At 57.6% G+C, this 15251-nt stretch overlaps 4 protein-coding genes across 4 annotated transcripts; all 4 read left to right on the top strand.

Annotated features, from left to right (window-relative positions):
- Positions 1 to 1535: 1535 nt before the first annotated feature.
- LMXM_36_6100 (conserved hypothetical protein) lies at positions 1536 to 3209 on the top strand (the record flags this gene model as incomplete). Its single annotated transcript, XM_003874920.1, has 1 exon — positions 1536 to 3209. One exon carries the CDS (start codon positions 1536 to 1538, stop codon positions 3207 to 3209), a length of 1674 nt encoding a protein of 557 aa, XP_003874969.1.
- Positions 3210 to 6311: 3102 nt separating this feature from the next.
- Positions 6312 to 7910, top strand: LMXM_36_6090 (conserved hypothetical protein; the record flags this gene model as incomplete). The annotated part of the gene is made up of 1 exon (XM_003874919.1): positions 6312 to 7910. The coding sequence occupies one exon, from the start codon at positions 6312 to 6314 to the stop codon at positions 7908 to 7910; it is 1599 nt and encodes a 532-aa protein (XP_003874968.1).
- A 2599-nt stretch (positions 7911 to 10509) lies between these two features.
- LMXM_36_6080 (putative rab-like GTPase activating protein) lies at positions 10510 to 11751 on the top strand (the record flags this gene model as incomplete). The annotated part of the gene is made up of 1 exon (XM_003874918.1): positions 10510 to 11751. One exon carries the CDS (start codon positions 10510 to 10512, stop codon positions 11749 to 11751), a length of 1242 nt encoding a protein of 413 aa, XP_003874967.1.
- Positions 11752 to 13565: 1814 nt separating this feature from the next.
- On the top strand, positions 13566 to 15251 carry LMXM_36_6070 (putative rab-like GTPase activating protein; the record flags this gene model as incomplete). The annotated part of the gene is made up of 1 exon (XM_003874917.1): positions 13566 to 15251. One exon carries the CDS (start codon positions 13566 to 13568, stop codon positions 15249 to 15251), a length of 1686 nt encoding a protein of 561 aa, XP_003874966.1.

Below are 15251 nucleotides of genomic sequence, written 5' to 3'. Positions count from 1 at the left end.
GTGTCTGTCTGTGGCTGCGCGGAGTCGAAAAAAAAAAACTACCCGCCCGTACCTCGTCTGGCACGCTGTGGCAGCGTTCCTCTGTGTCGACAGCTGCCTCTGACTAGGAAGTGGAAAGAAAAAAAACGGAACAAAACTCAAGATGGGACAAGAGCGAACGGGGCCGCGAAGACCCAGGTGCACTCAAGGCGGCCCACCCTCACCCCACCGCATTCCCTTCGAAAGAGACCAGCTGCTTGACAGGGGAGCCGAAGAACACGTATACACGGGAGACGAAAAGGGTGCAACTGAGAATGCTTGAAAGTTAGCTATGCCGAGGCTTACATCCTTTGGTGTCTGGAATGGGCCAGCGCTGCGCGATGGAGAAGAGTTGGATGGGGGTGTCTGTTCAAGCTTCTTGGAGAGCTGCAGGGGCTTCTCTGACACGAACATGTCGCACCCTTCCTCGATGGATCTCCTCTACCATATCGTGCCTCTTTCTCTTCTCTCCTTTTGTGCTTGCCCGCCCCCCTTGATTGTGCGGATCCACGCGATATCCTGGCGACCACGCGTACGCACAGCTCAGAATCACCAAGAACGAAAACGCCAGAAAGCAGTTGAGTTTGGCACCCGAGCGCCTGTCCCTATTCCCGTTCCATTCCTCTTCTCACTCCTCATATGGGCCGTGAACAAGACAATCGAAACCAATTAGTCTTTAACGCACGCGCACACCATACCCACACAAATTCGGGACAGGTTTGTTAGCACTTGTCTAACCTCGCTGCGCTCCCGCACCCACGCACCATCTCGCCCGACTTTCAGCGCCTTCTTTTTTTTTACGCTATCCGTTCGTTTTTGGCGTGAGGCACCCGGATCACCCCCTCCTCCTTTCGAACCTTCCCAATACACACTGATTCACTCACACGGAAGCACGTACAAACTCTCGGCCCTCCGTAGCAGCCGAGCATTGACGTTATCTTCAGAATTACTCCTGGGACGTGTGCACGCCGACACACCCCTGCTCCCTTTCAGTATCCCACAAGGTGTGCGCTGTCACTGAAGGAGCTCAGGTGGGTCGCGTATCGTTCGAGCTGTTTCCGCGCCTCTTTGTACACCCATCGCGTCTCCCTCGTTTTCGAATTGTGGCTCCAAGGTGCTCGAAGTGAACGCAAAAGGGGGCGTTTGCCAGCTCGCTGCTTTCTTCGTGCTTTCGAGCGCAACACACTTGGACTATCATCAAACAGTCGTTGGTGTGCTCTGCCTGTAACAGCTTGGCCACCGCTGAGTACGCACGCACGCATTCCACGGCTAAGGAGGCAACACTACCCTTCCCCTCACCCACAAAAACAAAAGCGCTTACCCTTTTCATCAGGTAGGTGAAGTTGCGCAGGTCCCACGCTCGCCTTCCGCCCCCCCCCCCTCCCCCTCCCTCCCTTCTTTTTTTTTCGGCATCCCACCCGCCCCCTTTTTCTCTTTTGCGTCACGGCGCAGACCTTCAGATAGAGGACTTCCTCGTTTCCTTTTTTTACCACGCACGTCCTCTCCTTCCTCATACGATGACCGAGGCGCTCAAGAAGCAGCTAGCCGACGCCAAGGCGGCGTTCTGTGCAGGCAACTATGCCGAGGCGGAGAAGGTGCTGCGAGGAATGCCGCAGGAGGACATGAAGGTGCAGCACAACTTAGTGATTGCCCGCTACCTGCAGCACCAGCTGACGAGTGAGCAGGCTTTGGCTGCTCTGCGCGCCAGCGCCGAGGGCACCGGCGAGGACCCTAACATCAAGGCACCTGGCCTGATGCTACAGTACGAGGGCCACGAGACGGCGGTCTACAACCAGGCCGTCCTCTACGCCCGCAGCGGTCAAGCGCATGAGGCAATGCTGCTGCTGCGCCGCATTCTAGAGAACGCGCAGGACATAGCCTTGTCGACCTTGGTGTACAGCCTCTGCCTGTTCCACACCCTCACGAAGCCAGTGCGCAAGACCACAAGCCGCATGTCCAGCCGGCACGACGAGGAGCTAGTGCAGAGCGTGCTCACGTCCAGCATGGAAAAGCTGCGTGTGGTGCCGGAGTTGATGAAGTTGGTGGAGACAGCCTTTGCCGACTCCAGCGGACTCCATGATGTCTTCGCGGACGCGGAAAACGATCAGGCGAAGCAGGCGGTCTATCTCAACAACCTAGGCGTCTTATCCCTCTTGGAGGACAAGCTTAATGTGGCGAGTCTGTGCTTCGCCAAGGCGGAGAAGACGGCTGCGTCGAAGCCAGCGGGGCAGCATATCCTTCGTCCGATTCAGTACAACGTCGGGCTGTGCGCACTGCTGCGGGAGGACTACGAAGGCGCGCTACATGAGTTCTTTGCGGTGCAGGACTCGATGAAAGCATCTTCGGTCTTCTGGGTGCGCTGCGCGGAGGCGGCAGTGTCGTGTGTGCAGCAGGAAGCCCGCAAGCAGCGCCGCGCTGACTACGAGCGACAGCAGAACACATTCGGCGCGATGCTGCAGAGCGGCAAGGTGTACTCGAACTTCGAGTTTATGCTGCTGCCATGTGCGACGAGCGTGCCTGGGCCCGCGGCTCTCGAGTCATCGAGAGAGCCGACGGAGAAGGCAGCCCTTGAGCAGATTGCGTCGGCGGCCGTGCAGAATGCTCTGTTCCTGCTAGTACCCAAGGGCCACACCTTCAGTAGCGTGGTGGAGGCGTTTCCCCACGAAGAGGCCCTTCTGCAGTACGCCATGCTGTATTGGGTGGCCCTCGAGCTGAGCCGCCGCAACTACATGGCGGCGGCAGAAGCCGGCCAGGAGCTGCTGAATGCCCATGAACGCCATCCACTGCCGTCAAACTTACATGCCACACTGCTCATCTACGTAGTGGAGGCCCTCGTGCACCTCAACGACCAGGATCGGGCAATGAAGATTCTTCGTCGGGCATCGTTGTCGTCCCTGGTCACGGGGTCCAGCAGCGACCCGCTCGACGCGGCGCAGCGTAGCCGGGTAGAGGCACTCTTCGTGAACTTGACCATCTCGCACATCCTGACAGGTTCGTGGAACCAAGCGCACTCGATCATGGAATCGCTGCTGCGCAAGATCTACGAAGCGGCTCCGGCCGGCACCGCAGAGTACACGCCAGAGCGCGACACGATGTTCGCGTACTGCATCTTGGAAGTCTTCCTTGAACTGGCGCAGGGCAACCAAGAGAAGGCCGCTGAGTGGATGCTCAAGATTACATGGAGCATCTAAGGGTAAGTGGGTCTCATGAGGCCGTCTTCTACGGAGCGGTGCGTGCTTGTGGCGCGAACTCTTGCCGCTGCGCTTCCTTTTTACGTTTATGCCTCCAACCCCCCCCTCCCTTACAAGACGTGAGACCGACCACTTGCGCTGGGTGGCAAGGCAAGCCGACGTGGGCCACAGGAACGCGAGCGAAATGCAGCTATGTATCCGCTCCGTGAGAAGACGCCTGCCATTACAGCGTCTGACGCAAGATCTCTCTTTCTCTTCCCTCCCAGACGGGTGCACACACACGTTGGGGGGCACGACGCCCTGCCTCTCCCCATTACTCTTCCCCGACTTCCTCGCTTTCTTTCGCGAGGCGCACGCGCAGCGGGGGATCATCGTGCAGGCGTCTCTTTTTCTCGCCGTGGAAGAGTTTCGCCTCCCCTCCTTCTCTACGGGTATGCGTCCGTGTAACGTGTGTGGACAGCGCCTGTCTTCAGAGAGGTCTTTCGTTTTCCAACTTTGTCGCGTTTCGTTCTTCTTGTGAAGTGAGCTCGCCATGTGTGCGTGCCTGTTCTGATGATTGGGGGTCGGGGCGAAGGGGCTGTGTTGGGCTGTGCGCCATCTGTGTGTGTTTTGCGGTCTAACTCACGGGCATCCGTGCGTCCTTCTCGGAGGCAACACGCGTGTGTGTTTGCATGCGTGATCAGAGAGCTCGTCGAGCATGCTTTGCTTGATTTAATGGTCGCTGAATGTTGCCGTTCTGTTGTTGAAGTTATCATTGTTGTCCGTGTTGTTGTTGTCGGCCTCTTCCCCCCTTTCGGCTCTGTCCCGTCTCTGTAGCTGTTTCCCCTCTCATTTTGTTTTTTTTTTCGGAGTTGCGCGTTGGGGAGAGAGGAGGGTGGTGGGGTCGTCATGGTCGGCGGGCTCCTCCATCTCTGGTTGTGGCTGCCTGTGTGCACTAATAATTCTGCCCGCTGCGTGCGCTGAGTCTCGTCGCGTTTTTTTGTTCATTTATTTTCGCTGTTATCTGCGTTCTGTTTTGTCTGTGTTCTCTTCGCTTGTTCATGTGTGTGTGTGTGTTGCGCTGTCCCTTTCCTCTTTCCACCTTTTGTTGTTGTCAGTTCTCTGCCGTTTGCTCGTGTTGTTGTTTGCCTTCGCGCTTGTGCGTGTGTGCGTGGGGGGGGGGCGCATAGATGTCTGTTGTTTCGATGTCGCACGCAATTGTGTTGACGACGTTGACGAGAGTGGCGGGCGGTGGTCGGCTCCCCACCTCCTCCCCCCCGCGGGAAGTGGTCGTGGTGATGGGTGGATGCTGCATGGCTGAGTAAGGGGTGTCGCTCGCTGGGAATACAATGTCATGCTTTTCACTTCGTCCTTCATACCCATGCGTCTCCTTGCCCACTACTCGTCTTTACACAGATCACCATCGCCGGCACCCTAACGTGCGCGCACACGGCGAATGGAGGCAGCGAACGGAACGGAAAAAGAAGGCGCCAACGTGTCACCAGCCGCGACCGAGAGAAGGCAGGCCATACTCGGCCCTCTCTTGAATGGACGCGCATGAGCTTTCGGTGGTGTCGAGGCGATGGACTGGTGGCTCCTGTGTGAGCAGTGTGGCCGACTGACAATGGTGTTGACACACTCCTCTCCTGCGGCGCCTCCGTTCTCCACTCCTTCCACTTACACAGTCCTCGCTGGAGAAAGAACGGGCCCGCTCAGTCACGCAGCGATTCTGGTGTAACGTGCATGTGCTCTATCACTACCGTGGCAAGCACGCGCTTCTCAAGTGCTCCTCTTTCGCCTTATCCCCCCCCCGCATTTTCTTTTCCTTGTTCGCTACAACCACCTCTTTGGTTTGGCCAGCTGCGTGCCGCACCGTGTACACGTATCCCACTGCCCTCACGACGATCACACCTTCTCCATTCTGCCTCGCTGTGTGCGGGAAGTGAAAGCCAATGGGTCATGGACGTCTTTGTAGCACATTTTTTGTTGGGGGTGAGGGGCTCGACGTTAGCTTCTCCGTTTCCGCCTACGATATTCTTCAGCTAGCGCGCGGACGCACATGCACAGACGACGTGTTCTTGGACCATGCCGACATTCAGTGTGATCGGTGCCCTCTCCCTTTTGTGTGCACTCGAGCATGCCGACGCAACGGATGACTTTTTCATATCTCAGCTTTCCGTGCGTGTGAAGCATGCGTTGTGGAAACAACGAGAGCAACAACAATGAAAAAACTGCGACAACGCCAACCACCCTCTTGATGGGCGGAGGGGACACTTCACGAGGCGTGACACCTCAACGTCCCCGCTCACCCACACAGAGTAGGGGAATCAGAGCGATGCATGACTGTTGATGTCGGCGGTTAGGTCCTGGGTGGTGCTGTGCGCTGGAGCGATCTGCAACAGTGTAAGCGTGTCTGTGCCATCCATATGATTAGGCAGCGTGCCAGTGCGACTCGCACGTATTCCACCCGGCCCTCAGACCGCATACTGGTATGGAGGAGCCTCAGTGCTACCCCGAGGGGGATGCACGGGGTGGCGACCGGTGTAATAGGCGCGGCTGCGAGGCGGATGGGTGAGTGGTGTTTGGGGCAGGGGCCGTGCTTTCCGACGACTGAGTTGGCGCGTTTCTGTAGCGCGCGCGTCTAGCGCTGCTTGGCAACACGGAAGCCCACGCCTGTGAGGCAGGCCGGTGCCGTGTGTCTATCTGTGTAGAACGACGTTTCACGCATGCTGTATGGCGGAGAATGGACAGATGTTGAAAGTAGAAAGAAGAAAAAAGAAATGTCTCTTGTACTTGCTTCCGTGCCTCATCTCTGCTCTACGCCGTTGTCCTTACAGTCTTTGCGCATTCACACTTCTCGTGTGTGGTCACTCAGCCGCGCCACGGGTGCACACGTGTGTGGAACCGAATCGACGAAGGGAGAGCTGGGTTCTCAGCTGCCCTCCCGTTGTTGTGCCTTTTCGGGTTTCCTTCCTCACCCTCCATTTTGCTGCAACGTGTTTTTCCACCAACGGAGACGTGTAGGCGCTGCACTCTTCGTTTCACGATACATGCGGCAGCCCGTTTCTCTATGAACCGCATATTTACTATCTTGCGATCTTTCCATCGAGTCGCATCATAACGATGAAGCTGTTGCGCGGTAAGGTGCGCAAGGTGATGTTGGCAGTGGTTGGTATCCCTACCATAAGTGTGGGGGGTCTTTCCGGGTATGTCCAATATCGGCAACGCACTCGTCCGCCGCCCCGAGTGCTAAAGCCCCTCGTGGACGCGAATGGCAACCTCATCTTGGAGGGCCGCGTGGTGTCGCGCCCGTCGCGCATCGCCGTGTGCTGGCGCTTGGTGGATCTGGCTCTCATCTTCATTCCTGTGGCGGCTCTGTACTTCATCATGTCGCTGCGTAAGGAGTGGTATGATCGGTGGCTGGAGATGTTGCTGGCGGCGGTGCAGCGCGCCGGCCCCGTCTTTGTGAAAATTGGCCAGTGGAGCTGTACACGCGAGGACCTGTTCGCCCCTGAATTCCGCAACATCTTCAAACGCTTGTACAATGAGGTCGACGTGCATTCGTACGAGGACACGCTGCGCATCTTGGGTGAGGAGCTGAAGTGCGACCCGCTCACGATCTTCGAGTCCGTGCAGCGTGAGACGGTCGGCTCTGGCTCCATTGGCCAGGTGCATCTCGCGAAGCTCAAGAATTCAAACCGCAAAGTTGTCGTCAAGGTGATGCACCCGGACATCATTGAAACGATTGTGCTGGACTTCGCCATTCTCGATAATTTGGCCAAGAAGGTGGACGCGTGGTTCCCCAGCCTTGCCCGCTACCGCCTCCCGTCGCTCTCTTTGGCCTTCACGACTCACTTGGCGGCGCAGCTGGACTTCCGCATGGAGGCGCAAAACCTTGAGCGGTTCCGCGAAAACTTCAAGTCGGAGCGCTACGTAGAGTTCCCTGAGCCGCTCATGTCGACGCAGCGGATGCTGGTGGAGACCTTCTGCGAAGGTAAGCCGGCAAACCCGGAGTTTCTCGCGTCGCTGCCGCCGCACGCTCGCGATGTGTTGGCGAACAAGGGCCTCAACACGTGGTGCAAAATGCTCCTGCGCGACAACTTTATCCACGGTGATATGCACCCAGGCAACATCCTCATCGACTGCACGAGCGACCCGCACGAGCCCACGGTCACCATGATCGACGTCGGACTGTGCCAGCAACTTACCGAGCACGAGGGCGCGGTCACGCACGATTTGATGGAATCGTTTGTGCGCTGGAATTCTAACCAGTGCGCGGACAGTCTTCTCGCCATGTCCGACAGCCAGCCGCACGCTAACGCGGACCTCTTCCGCCGCGACTTGGCTGATCTCTTCAAGCACTTCCGCCCTACGCGCAACGACGAGAACGCTGTCACAAACATTCTGCAATCCGTTTTCGAGAGCATTCGTCAGAACAATGTGCAGATGGACCCCGCCTATGTGTCGCTTCTCTTCGCCGTCCTCGTGCTGGAGTCCTTCATCATGAACCTGAACCCGGACTTTAATATGGTGCGCCACACCGCGCCGTGGCTGGTGAGCGAGGGCCACCTGTCCAAGGGTGTCGTAAAGAACCTCGTCAAGACGAAGATAGACAATCTGAAGCGTACCTACGGCATCGTCAGCGGCCGCATGGAAGACGATCTGCGGCAGGAGTTACAGGGCAAGACCGCGAACTGGTGGATAAACAGCAGTGCTTGGTAAGAGAGGGGCAAGGAAAGTCGGAAGACGAAACGAACAGTGCCTCTCCACCCGTCTTCAGTAGCACCGACTGTTGTTGTGGCGGGCAACATCACTTCCTTGCGGCCATCCCCGTCCCGTTGCCAGCCTGCCCCTTCGTTTGGCATGGAGTGAGTGGGGAAAGGGCATGCTGGTGACTGCCTGTCGAACCGAACGAGCGAGCTAGGCTGCCGTCCTCTCTCCTTTGTCTTTCTTCACCTCGTCTTCAAACGTGAAGTTTTGGCGCGGGAGGGAGAGCTCGGCGTCATGGCGCCGCTCCCTTCGTCCTTTTTGTTACAGAGTTTTTCTTTAAAGGCGCGTTTTACACCACGTCTGTGTGTGCATGTGTTTGGTTGTCGACCCGGCATTTTTGAGGACCCCCCGCCCGCCCCTGGGGGCGGCGGAGTCTTGCGATGCAAGCGCGTATGGGAAAGGTGATCGATGAGCTATGCCGATTCGAGTGAGCACCTGTATGTATATACACACATACATTCATGCGCCCTTCGCTGTCAAGCGTTTCACAGTTGTACACCCCCAGACACAGGCAGAGAGCGAGCGTGAGGGAGAGAGGGTGAGAGAGAGGGAGGGACCATGCACCCTGTCTCTCGATCCCTTCTTCCCTACATGCAGTGATGTCGTCGTCTCGCCCCTTGCCATGTGCTGAAGCGGGTGCTAAGTCACTTCACTTGTCTACTCAACGAAAACGAAACAGCGAGTGAAACAGCGTCCACCTCACGAGAAGACAAACGAACGCAGCGCGGAAGAGATCGGCCATTATCTCCTGTGCAACGTCATGTCTTTTCTCTTCGCTGGTTTCTCTCTTGCGGGCTGCGCCTTGGGCTTTTATGGCCTCAGCTACGACCCTCCCCTGCGCCGGTGTCATCTGCCCTGAACGTAACGCTTCACTGCTTCTTTTTCTATGCGGCTTCTTCATCTTGAGCGCCTTTCGTCGGCTCTGTCGTTCGTTCTCGCTGCTCACCAGTCCTATCGATGGCCCAGGTGCTGTGAAAGGGCTGTTTTCTGGGGGCTCCAGCAGCACGTTGCACACACACACACACACACACACACACACACACAATCACAGAAATATGAAGCGGCGCCCTACCTTGTTCAGTCCGTCTATGGTGAATGAGCTTTTCTGGACTTCCTGCACGCCGGCCGTGACATTCTCCTCCGGTCGTGACCCCGCTACCGCATCTGACAGAGAGGTCACTGGTAGTACAGATAATCCCTTTGTTCTGCAGTGAGGTGGTGATGGAGCGCATATACGAAATCGCCTTGTGTCACCATCTCCCTCCCCGGTGAAGCACGGCCTACCTGAGCTGTCCCCATTTTATGCTGGCGAAAAAATGAGTTCGCTTTATCGCGACGATGCTAATCATCATGGTGCGATCAGCAGTACTGATCGTACGATTACACCCGCTACGACTTCTTCTCCGTGTACAAGGAAGCGGTCGAAGGTCACTCCGTGAAGAATGCGCGTCCACTTCACGGTGAGGTATCGCAAGTGCCCTCAGATGCATGTAGAGGCCGCCGGCATTCTGTGAGGCGTTCATGGAGCGTGAAGCTCGTAGAACTTTACGCGGGTTTCGCTTTCGTGGGGTTCCACGGTGGAGCTTATCGATTGGTTTTTCTTTTCCAGTATCGGATGCCTGCTTGTAATGTGTGCGCCCCACAACCTGCTCTGCCATCGGGGTCGTGTCCTTTCCACGCGATGCCAAACCCACCTGTTTCCAGTACACGCCTGCTCAGCCAACGCCGGTCTCGGAGGCCTATGCTCTGCGTCTCTGCTCTGTGTTTTCGCACTCTTCGGTGTTTCCTCTGAAGAAGTGCTTCTCATTGTTGCCTCGTCACCTCCCTCTTCTCGATGGGAGAGCAATGGGCCGGTTTCATTGGTGGCCGGTCGTGCTCGACTCCCTCGCTACTGCGTCCTCCCCTCCACCACCGCTTTGCGCTTTTTCTTTTTTTTTGTATATTTCTTGCTATCGCATAGCCGTTTCCGTCCCATCTCGTTCCTCCTCTCATCCACGTGCCTTGTCTTTCTCGGGAGGTTTTGTTCCCGTCTTCCGCACGACCGCTGTGTATATAGTGAGAAGGAGCCTGTTGTGCGCCAAGTAGACCCTCTGCGAAGGAGCACAGAGATCGACGTGCGCAGCTCACCGCAGATTCTTGTCGTTGGCAACCCTGACGTGGGACCATCTACCGAAGATACTCTGTGAGCTTCCTCGGCACAATTGAGGCGCGCCAGGTTTCACCTGGCGCATCTGTCGCGCGGAATCATGTGCTAAAACATCTGTTCGTGGTGCACGCTCTTCCCTCTTCCTCGCTCCACAACGACACGGACACCCTCCCCCCTGCACTCTCCTTCCCACGCCCCCCTCCTGCACTCACGTGACGACGCATTTGTCTGTCCGCCAGGGTGCACTGCATCTATTTCCAATACTCTTTTTGTCATGACTTTTTCCTTCGCTCTCTTTTTCGTCCTACGCACGTCGTCACCGTCATCACGGCCCACAAAGACGCCACCCCTCTTTTCGCCGCCACCACCGGTGTCTCTCCGACAACGGTGGTGGGGGGAAGCATCATGATCCTTCCTCACGCCGAGGAAGTAGAGCTCCGCCGCGGCTCATCGCCGGGAACCATCACCTCCACCACCGGGCGCGTAAACCGTGTCGCCGTGGCCACTAGCAGCGAGGAAAACCAGCAGGCGGTCTCGCAGGACAGGCGTGAGGGCCGCGATGGCGCGGTGAAGTGCCCCACTACATCCGCGAGCCCTGGCCCATCCTCGAAGAAAGACTGTTTCCAAGCCACCGCCGCTCACTCGAGGTGTCCCTTGAGCGCGCCCCGCCGCGCCGCCTACGAATTCCACGACATGTTCGGCTTTCTCGTAACGGAGGCGGAGAAGGCCGCGGAGGACTACGAGCGCCGCAACAACGGCTACAGCCGCGCATACCTGGACAAGTGGCAGTACATGATAACCCACTGGGCCAGCGTGAAGCAGGACACACTGAAGAGGTACTGCAGACGCGGAGTGCCGCAGCCGAAGCGGCGCACTGTCTGGCAGCACCTGCTGCAGAGTTGGGGAATGAAAGATCGTTGCCCAGGGGAGTATATGCGCCTCCACAGTCAGCCGCTCGACTCGAACGACTTGGCAGACGTCATCGCGCGCGACCTCGATCGTACCTTCCCGACGAACCGCCTCTTTAGCATGAAATCGGGCCAGGGGCAGCAGATGCTGTGCCGCATCCTGCACGCCTACGCAAACTACAACCCCGGCGTGGGGTACTGCCAGGGCATGGGCTTCCTCGCTGCCACCCTCATCCTCCAGGTGGAGGAGGAGGAGGACGTATTTTGGGCCTTTGTCGCTGTCATGGAGAACACCAAGTACAACATGAAAGCCGTCTTCGCCCCTAGCTTCCCGCATCTGCAATGCGCCTTTCACGTCTTCGAGGCGCTGATGCGCCAGAAGATGCCGAAACTGTACGCCCACCTGCACGACAGGCATCCTATTCCACCTTGTTTCTACGCTGTACACTGGTTCATGACTGTCTTTACATACTACTTCAACTTTGGTCTCGTGTCCCGCATCTGGGACATGTTTCTCTGCGAGGGGTGGAAGCCGGTGTACCGCATCGCCCTGGCGCTGCTCAAGATCGAGGAGCGGCGGTTGCTGTCGCTGAACACGGATACGGAGCTGCTGCTGGCACTCAAGGGCATTCAGGAGTCGAAACGTCCTGTAGAGCTGCTCAAGACCGCGCTCAAAATACGTTTCAAGAGCGCCTACGTGAACCAGTTAATGGATGAGTACCACGCGCAACCAAGGTAGTGGCGCGTGTTGCGGAGCGCATGTACGTCTCGTAGTTCCTATCCAATTGAGTGGACACCGCTAGCGACAGGCAAGCGCGCGTGGACGTGCGCATGCGCCCACATGCGTTCAGCTGCGAAGACGTTCTGTAAATACCCCTCTCTATTTCTGTTCATCACAGTTCTCCCCTCCAGCTGACTTCAATGGAGCGAGGGCCAGATGGGTGCCGCCCTGCAAGAGCGGGCGGTGTATTCGGTGTGAGCGGTACCCAGTTCCTAAACCCAAGCGGAGAGAGAGAGATGGGCCCACGCGAGGTTGTGCACACCGTAGTGCCCGATGCGGCTTTTGCTGTTTTGCCAGTTTGCCTCCACTTTGTGGTCCCCACGCTGATGCCCTGTATGTCTTACTACTCTGTTCGCTTTGAAGTTGTGTCGCCGTCTTTTGCTTTCGTTGCTGGATCTTCTCGACCCCCCAGCCCTACATCCGCCTCCCTTCTGCTCTCGTATGGCGTGATCAGTGGTCGGCATATTCGCCGAAGGCCGCCGGGGTGGGTTGAGGTGGGGGAGGTGGAGCAGATGGATCCACAGTCGCACGAGAAGGCCCACCGGCGCATATCTGCGTGTTTCCTGCTGCCCCGCTTCCCCCCTCCTTCCCGCTATGTGTGTAATGAGCGTCTTGCTATTAGCGGGAACGATCTCCTTTTCCTCCCTTTGTCGGCTCTGCTGTCCTTTGCCGTGGCGGTCATCGCGCTCCTTCCCTCTGTTCATCCCACGTGTTTCCGGCAGTCGTAGCGTGCTGAGGGAGGGAGCAGGAGCCTGCATCAAACAGTAACCAAAGACAACGAAACATACCGTAAGCGCACCACGCGTGAGACGTATGTGGCATGCGTTCTGTGCAAGCGCCGTGATGAAGCGACGAAGCATGCATACGCGGGACTGAGTGGAGGGAGAGGCAGGAGGAGGAGGGGTGGTGGTGGAGACGCACCACTGTCGCCGTGGCTCGCACGTTCCCTTCTCTGGGTCACCGTGCCGCCGCCATGCAGTGCTGTCTCCCTCATCCATCCCACGCTCTATCTGTTGCCAGGCCCTATCTCCGTTTGCACATCCCTCCCTCCCTCCCTCCGTCTTTTTTCTGCATACCGGTGTTCTCTCCACACACCTTTTCCTTTTGCAGCGGAGCAGTCAGCCCGGAAGTCGTGAGGAGGACTAGGTACTGCGCAGCAGTCCCCCCACGCTCTCTCGACGCGCTTGCTTTGCCTCTCTATCTGCTGCTTTCATTCGTAGTATTGTTCTCTTGTTGACTCTCGCTCGTTCTCTGGATCTCTCAGCACGAGGGACGGTGCTCCGCGCCGAAGACACAGAAGGGGGAGCCCACGTCCCTAGTGCAACGCAATTTCTTCGTCACTCAGGTTGTTTTGGACGCCAAACATCCCTGCTCGCAAAGTGCGCGCGCACACAAACACACAAGGCGGCGTGCTCAGGGCAAAGGAACGGAGGGAGGGAGGCTCTGTGCTCTCCTTCGTCTTGCTGCGACAGTGCTATCGTTCTTTCTTCCTCGGCCGCTTCACTTTCGTCGTGCCAGCGAGTTGGAGGACACGGGATCAAGAATAATAATAAGACAGCACGAGCTCACACCACACTCCTGCATCACGCACACAGAAAAAAAGTGGCATCTCGTGCACATTCCCAAGCCTCGGTACTACACGCGAGGAACACGAACGGCTGCGCTTGCGCGTCTTTTCACCCCCTCCCCCATTCCAGCCGAGCATCATCTGTTCTGTTGCAAACCGCTGCTCTTTCTTCGAACACTGGCAAGCGGGATTAACCGCTGAGTCCATGATGGACGAGGAAAGCGTGTTCATGGGCGGTGAAGACGCCGAGGCCATGCCGCATGATTTGGGTGAGAAGCCCCCCCTCCACGTATATGCTGTTGATGCAGATCATAATCCACGTAATGTAAAGCCAGCCGCGTCCGCTGGACGACGAACCGCTCCCGCGTCGTCCATCCTTGGTAAAGCAGTAGCAAAGCCCCGCGCACCAAACGGCGACCCGGCAGACAACCTCGAGAAGGCGCGAGGATGTTACTCGTTACAGTCGCTGTTCAAGAGTGACACGATGGCGATGAAGTCGTATGATGAGTTTGGTTGCACTGACCAGGTGGTTCAGGTGGTTTCCTCTCCTTTGCTAGTTGTGGCCCCGGATGAGGAGATGCAGATGGGCCGCGGCAGCTCGCCTCTTCACGCCGCGGAGGCAGCGCGTCTCCCAGCGGCTTTCACGACTGCCGTACCACCAAGCACCGCATCGCAGCCGACGTCGGTGATACCTGAGAAGGCCCACGTAGTGAAGAGCGCAGGGCTCCCTCAGGCGCTACGCAGGAGTCAGCTGCGGGCGGCACCGACGGGTGGCAGCGACTCGGACACGGAGGAGGAGGGTCATTACAGTAGACTTGTGACGCCAGACGCTGGTGAGAGGAACACGCGCCCCGGCAACGAGAGCGCCGTCGAGGCAGAAGAGAACGCCGCTGAACAGCAGTTGGTAGACGAGTTCGGCTTTGTGATTGACGAGGACGCCAAGGAGAGGGACGGTAAGTATATTCGCGGCATTGATGGGAGGCAAGTGGTTCGGCGGGAGATCAAGTGGGCCAACATGGCGGCCGACTGGAACACGACGAACACAAAGATGCATGCCAAACTGAAGGAGAGGTGCCGCAAGGGCATCCCGAGTCGCTTCCGCGGTGTCGCGTGGCAGCTGCTCATGGGCTCCTTTCATCAGCTGAACTCAGAGGAGAACAACGGCGTCTATGTGGCGCTGCGGGACAAGAAACTCGCGGACAAGGAGACAGACGCCATCATCTCGCGCGATCTCGCTCGAACATTTCCCACCCACGTTCTCTTCAAGGACCCCGGTGGCGTTGGGCAGACCTTCCTGCGCAACGTCCTGCACGCCTACGCCGGATGCGATCCGGAGGTGGGGTACGTGCAAGGAATGGGCTTCCTCGTCGCGGCGCTGTCCACGCAAATGGCGGAGGAGGAGTCCTTTTGGGCCCTGCATGAGATGATGTACAATGAGCGGTACAAGATGCGGGAGTTGTTCCGGCCTGGCTTCCCGTTGCTACAACAGTTCTTCTTCCAGCTGAAGCGTCTCATTGCGCGGCTGCTACCTCGACTGTCGAAGCGGCTCGATGAGCTTGAGATTCAGCCTTCCTTCTTTGCCTCACAATGGTTTCTGACGCTGTTTGTCGGTCACTTTCCCTTTCGGGCACTGCTGCGAGTGTGGGACATCTTTTTCTCGGAGGGCTGGAAGATCATCTTTCGTACCGGTATTGCGCTCTTGAAATGGGAGGAATCTCACCTCTTGACGCTGCCGTTCGAGGACACGCTGCTGGCGCTCAAAGGTCTGCAGGATGGAAAGGACGCATACGAGCTGCTTCGGCGCGCGCACCGTGTGAAGTTCAAGACGGCGGAGCTGAATCGATATGGTGACGAGTACTGGGAAATGGTGGGTCTGATTCATCGAGACTGA

Source organism: Leishmania mexicana, chromosome 20 (genome assembly GCF_000234665.1).
Source record: "Leishmania mexicana MHOM/GT/2001/U1103 complete genome, chromosome 20".
In the NCBI taxonomy this organism is placed as follows: Eukaryota; Euglenozoa; class Kinetoplastea; order Trypanosomatida; family Trypanosomatidae; genus Leishmania; species Leishmania mexicana.
This window is presented reverse-complemented; position numbering and strand designations above follow the sequence as displayed.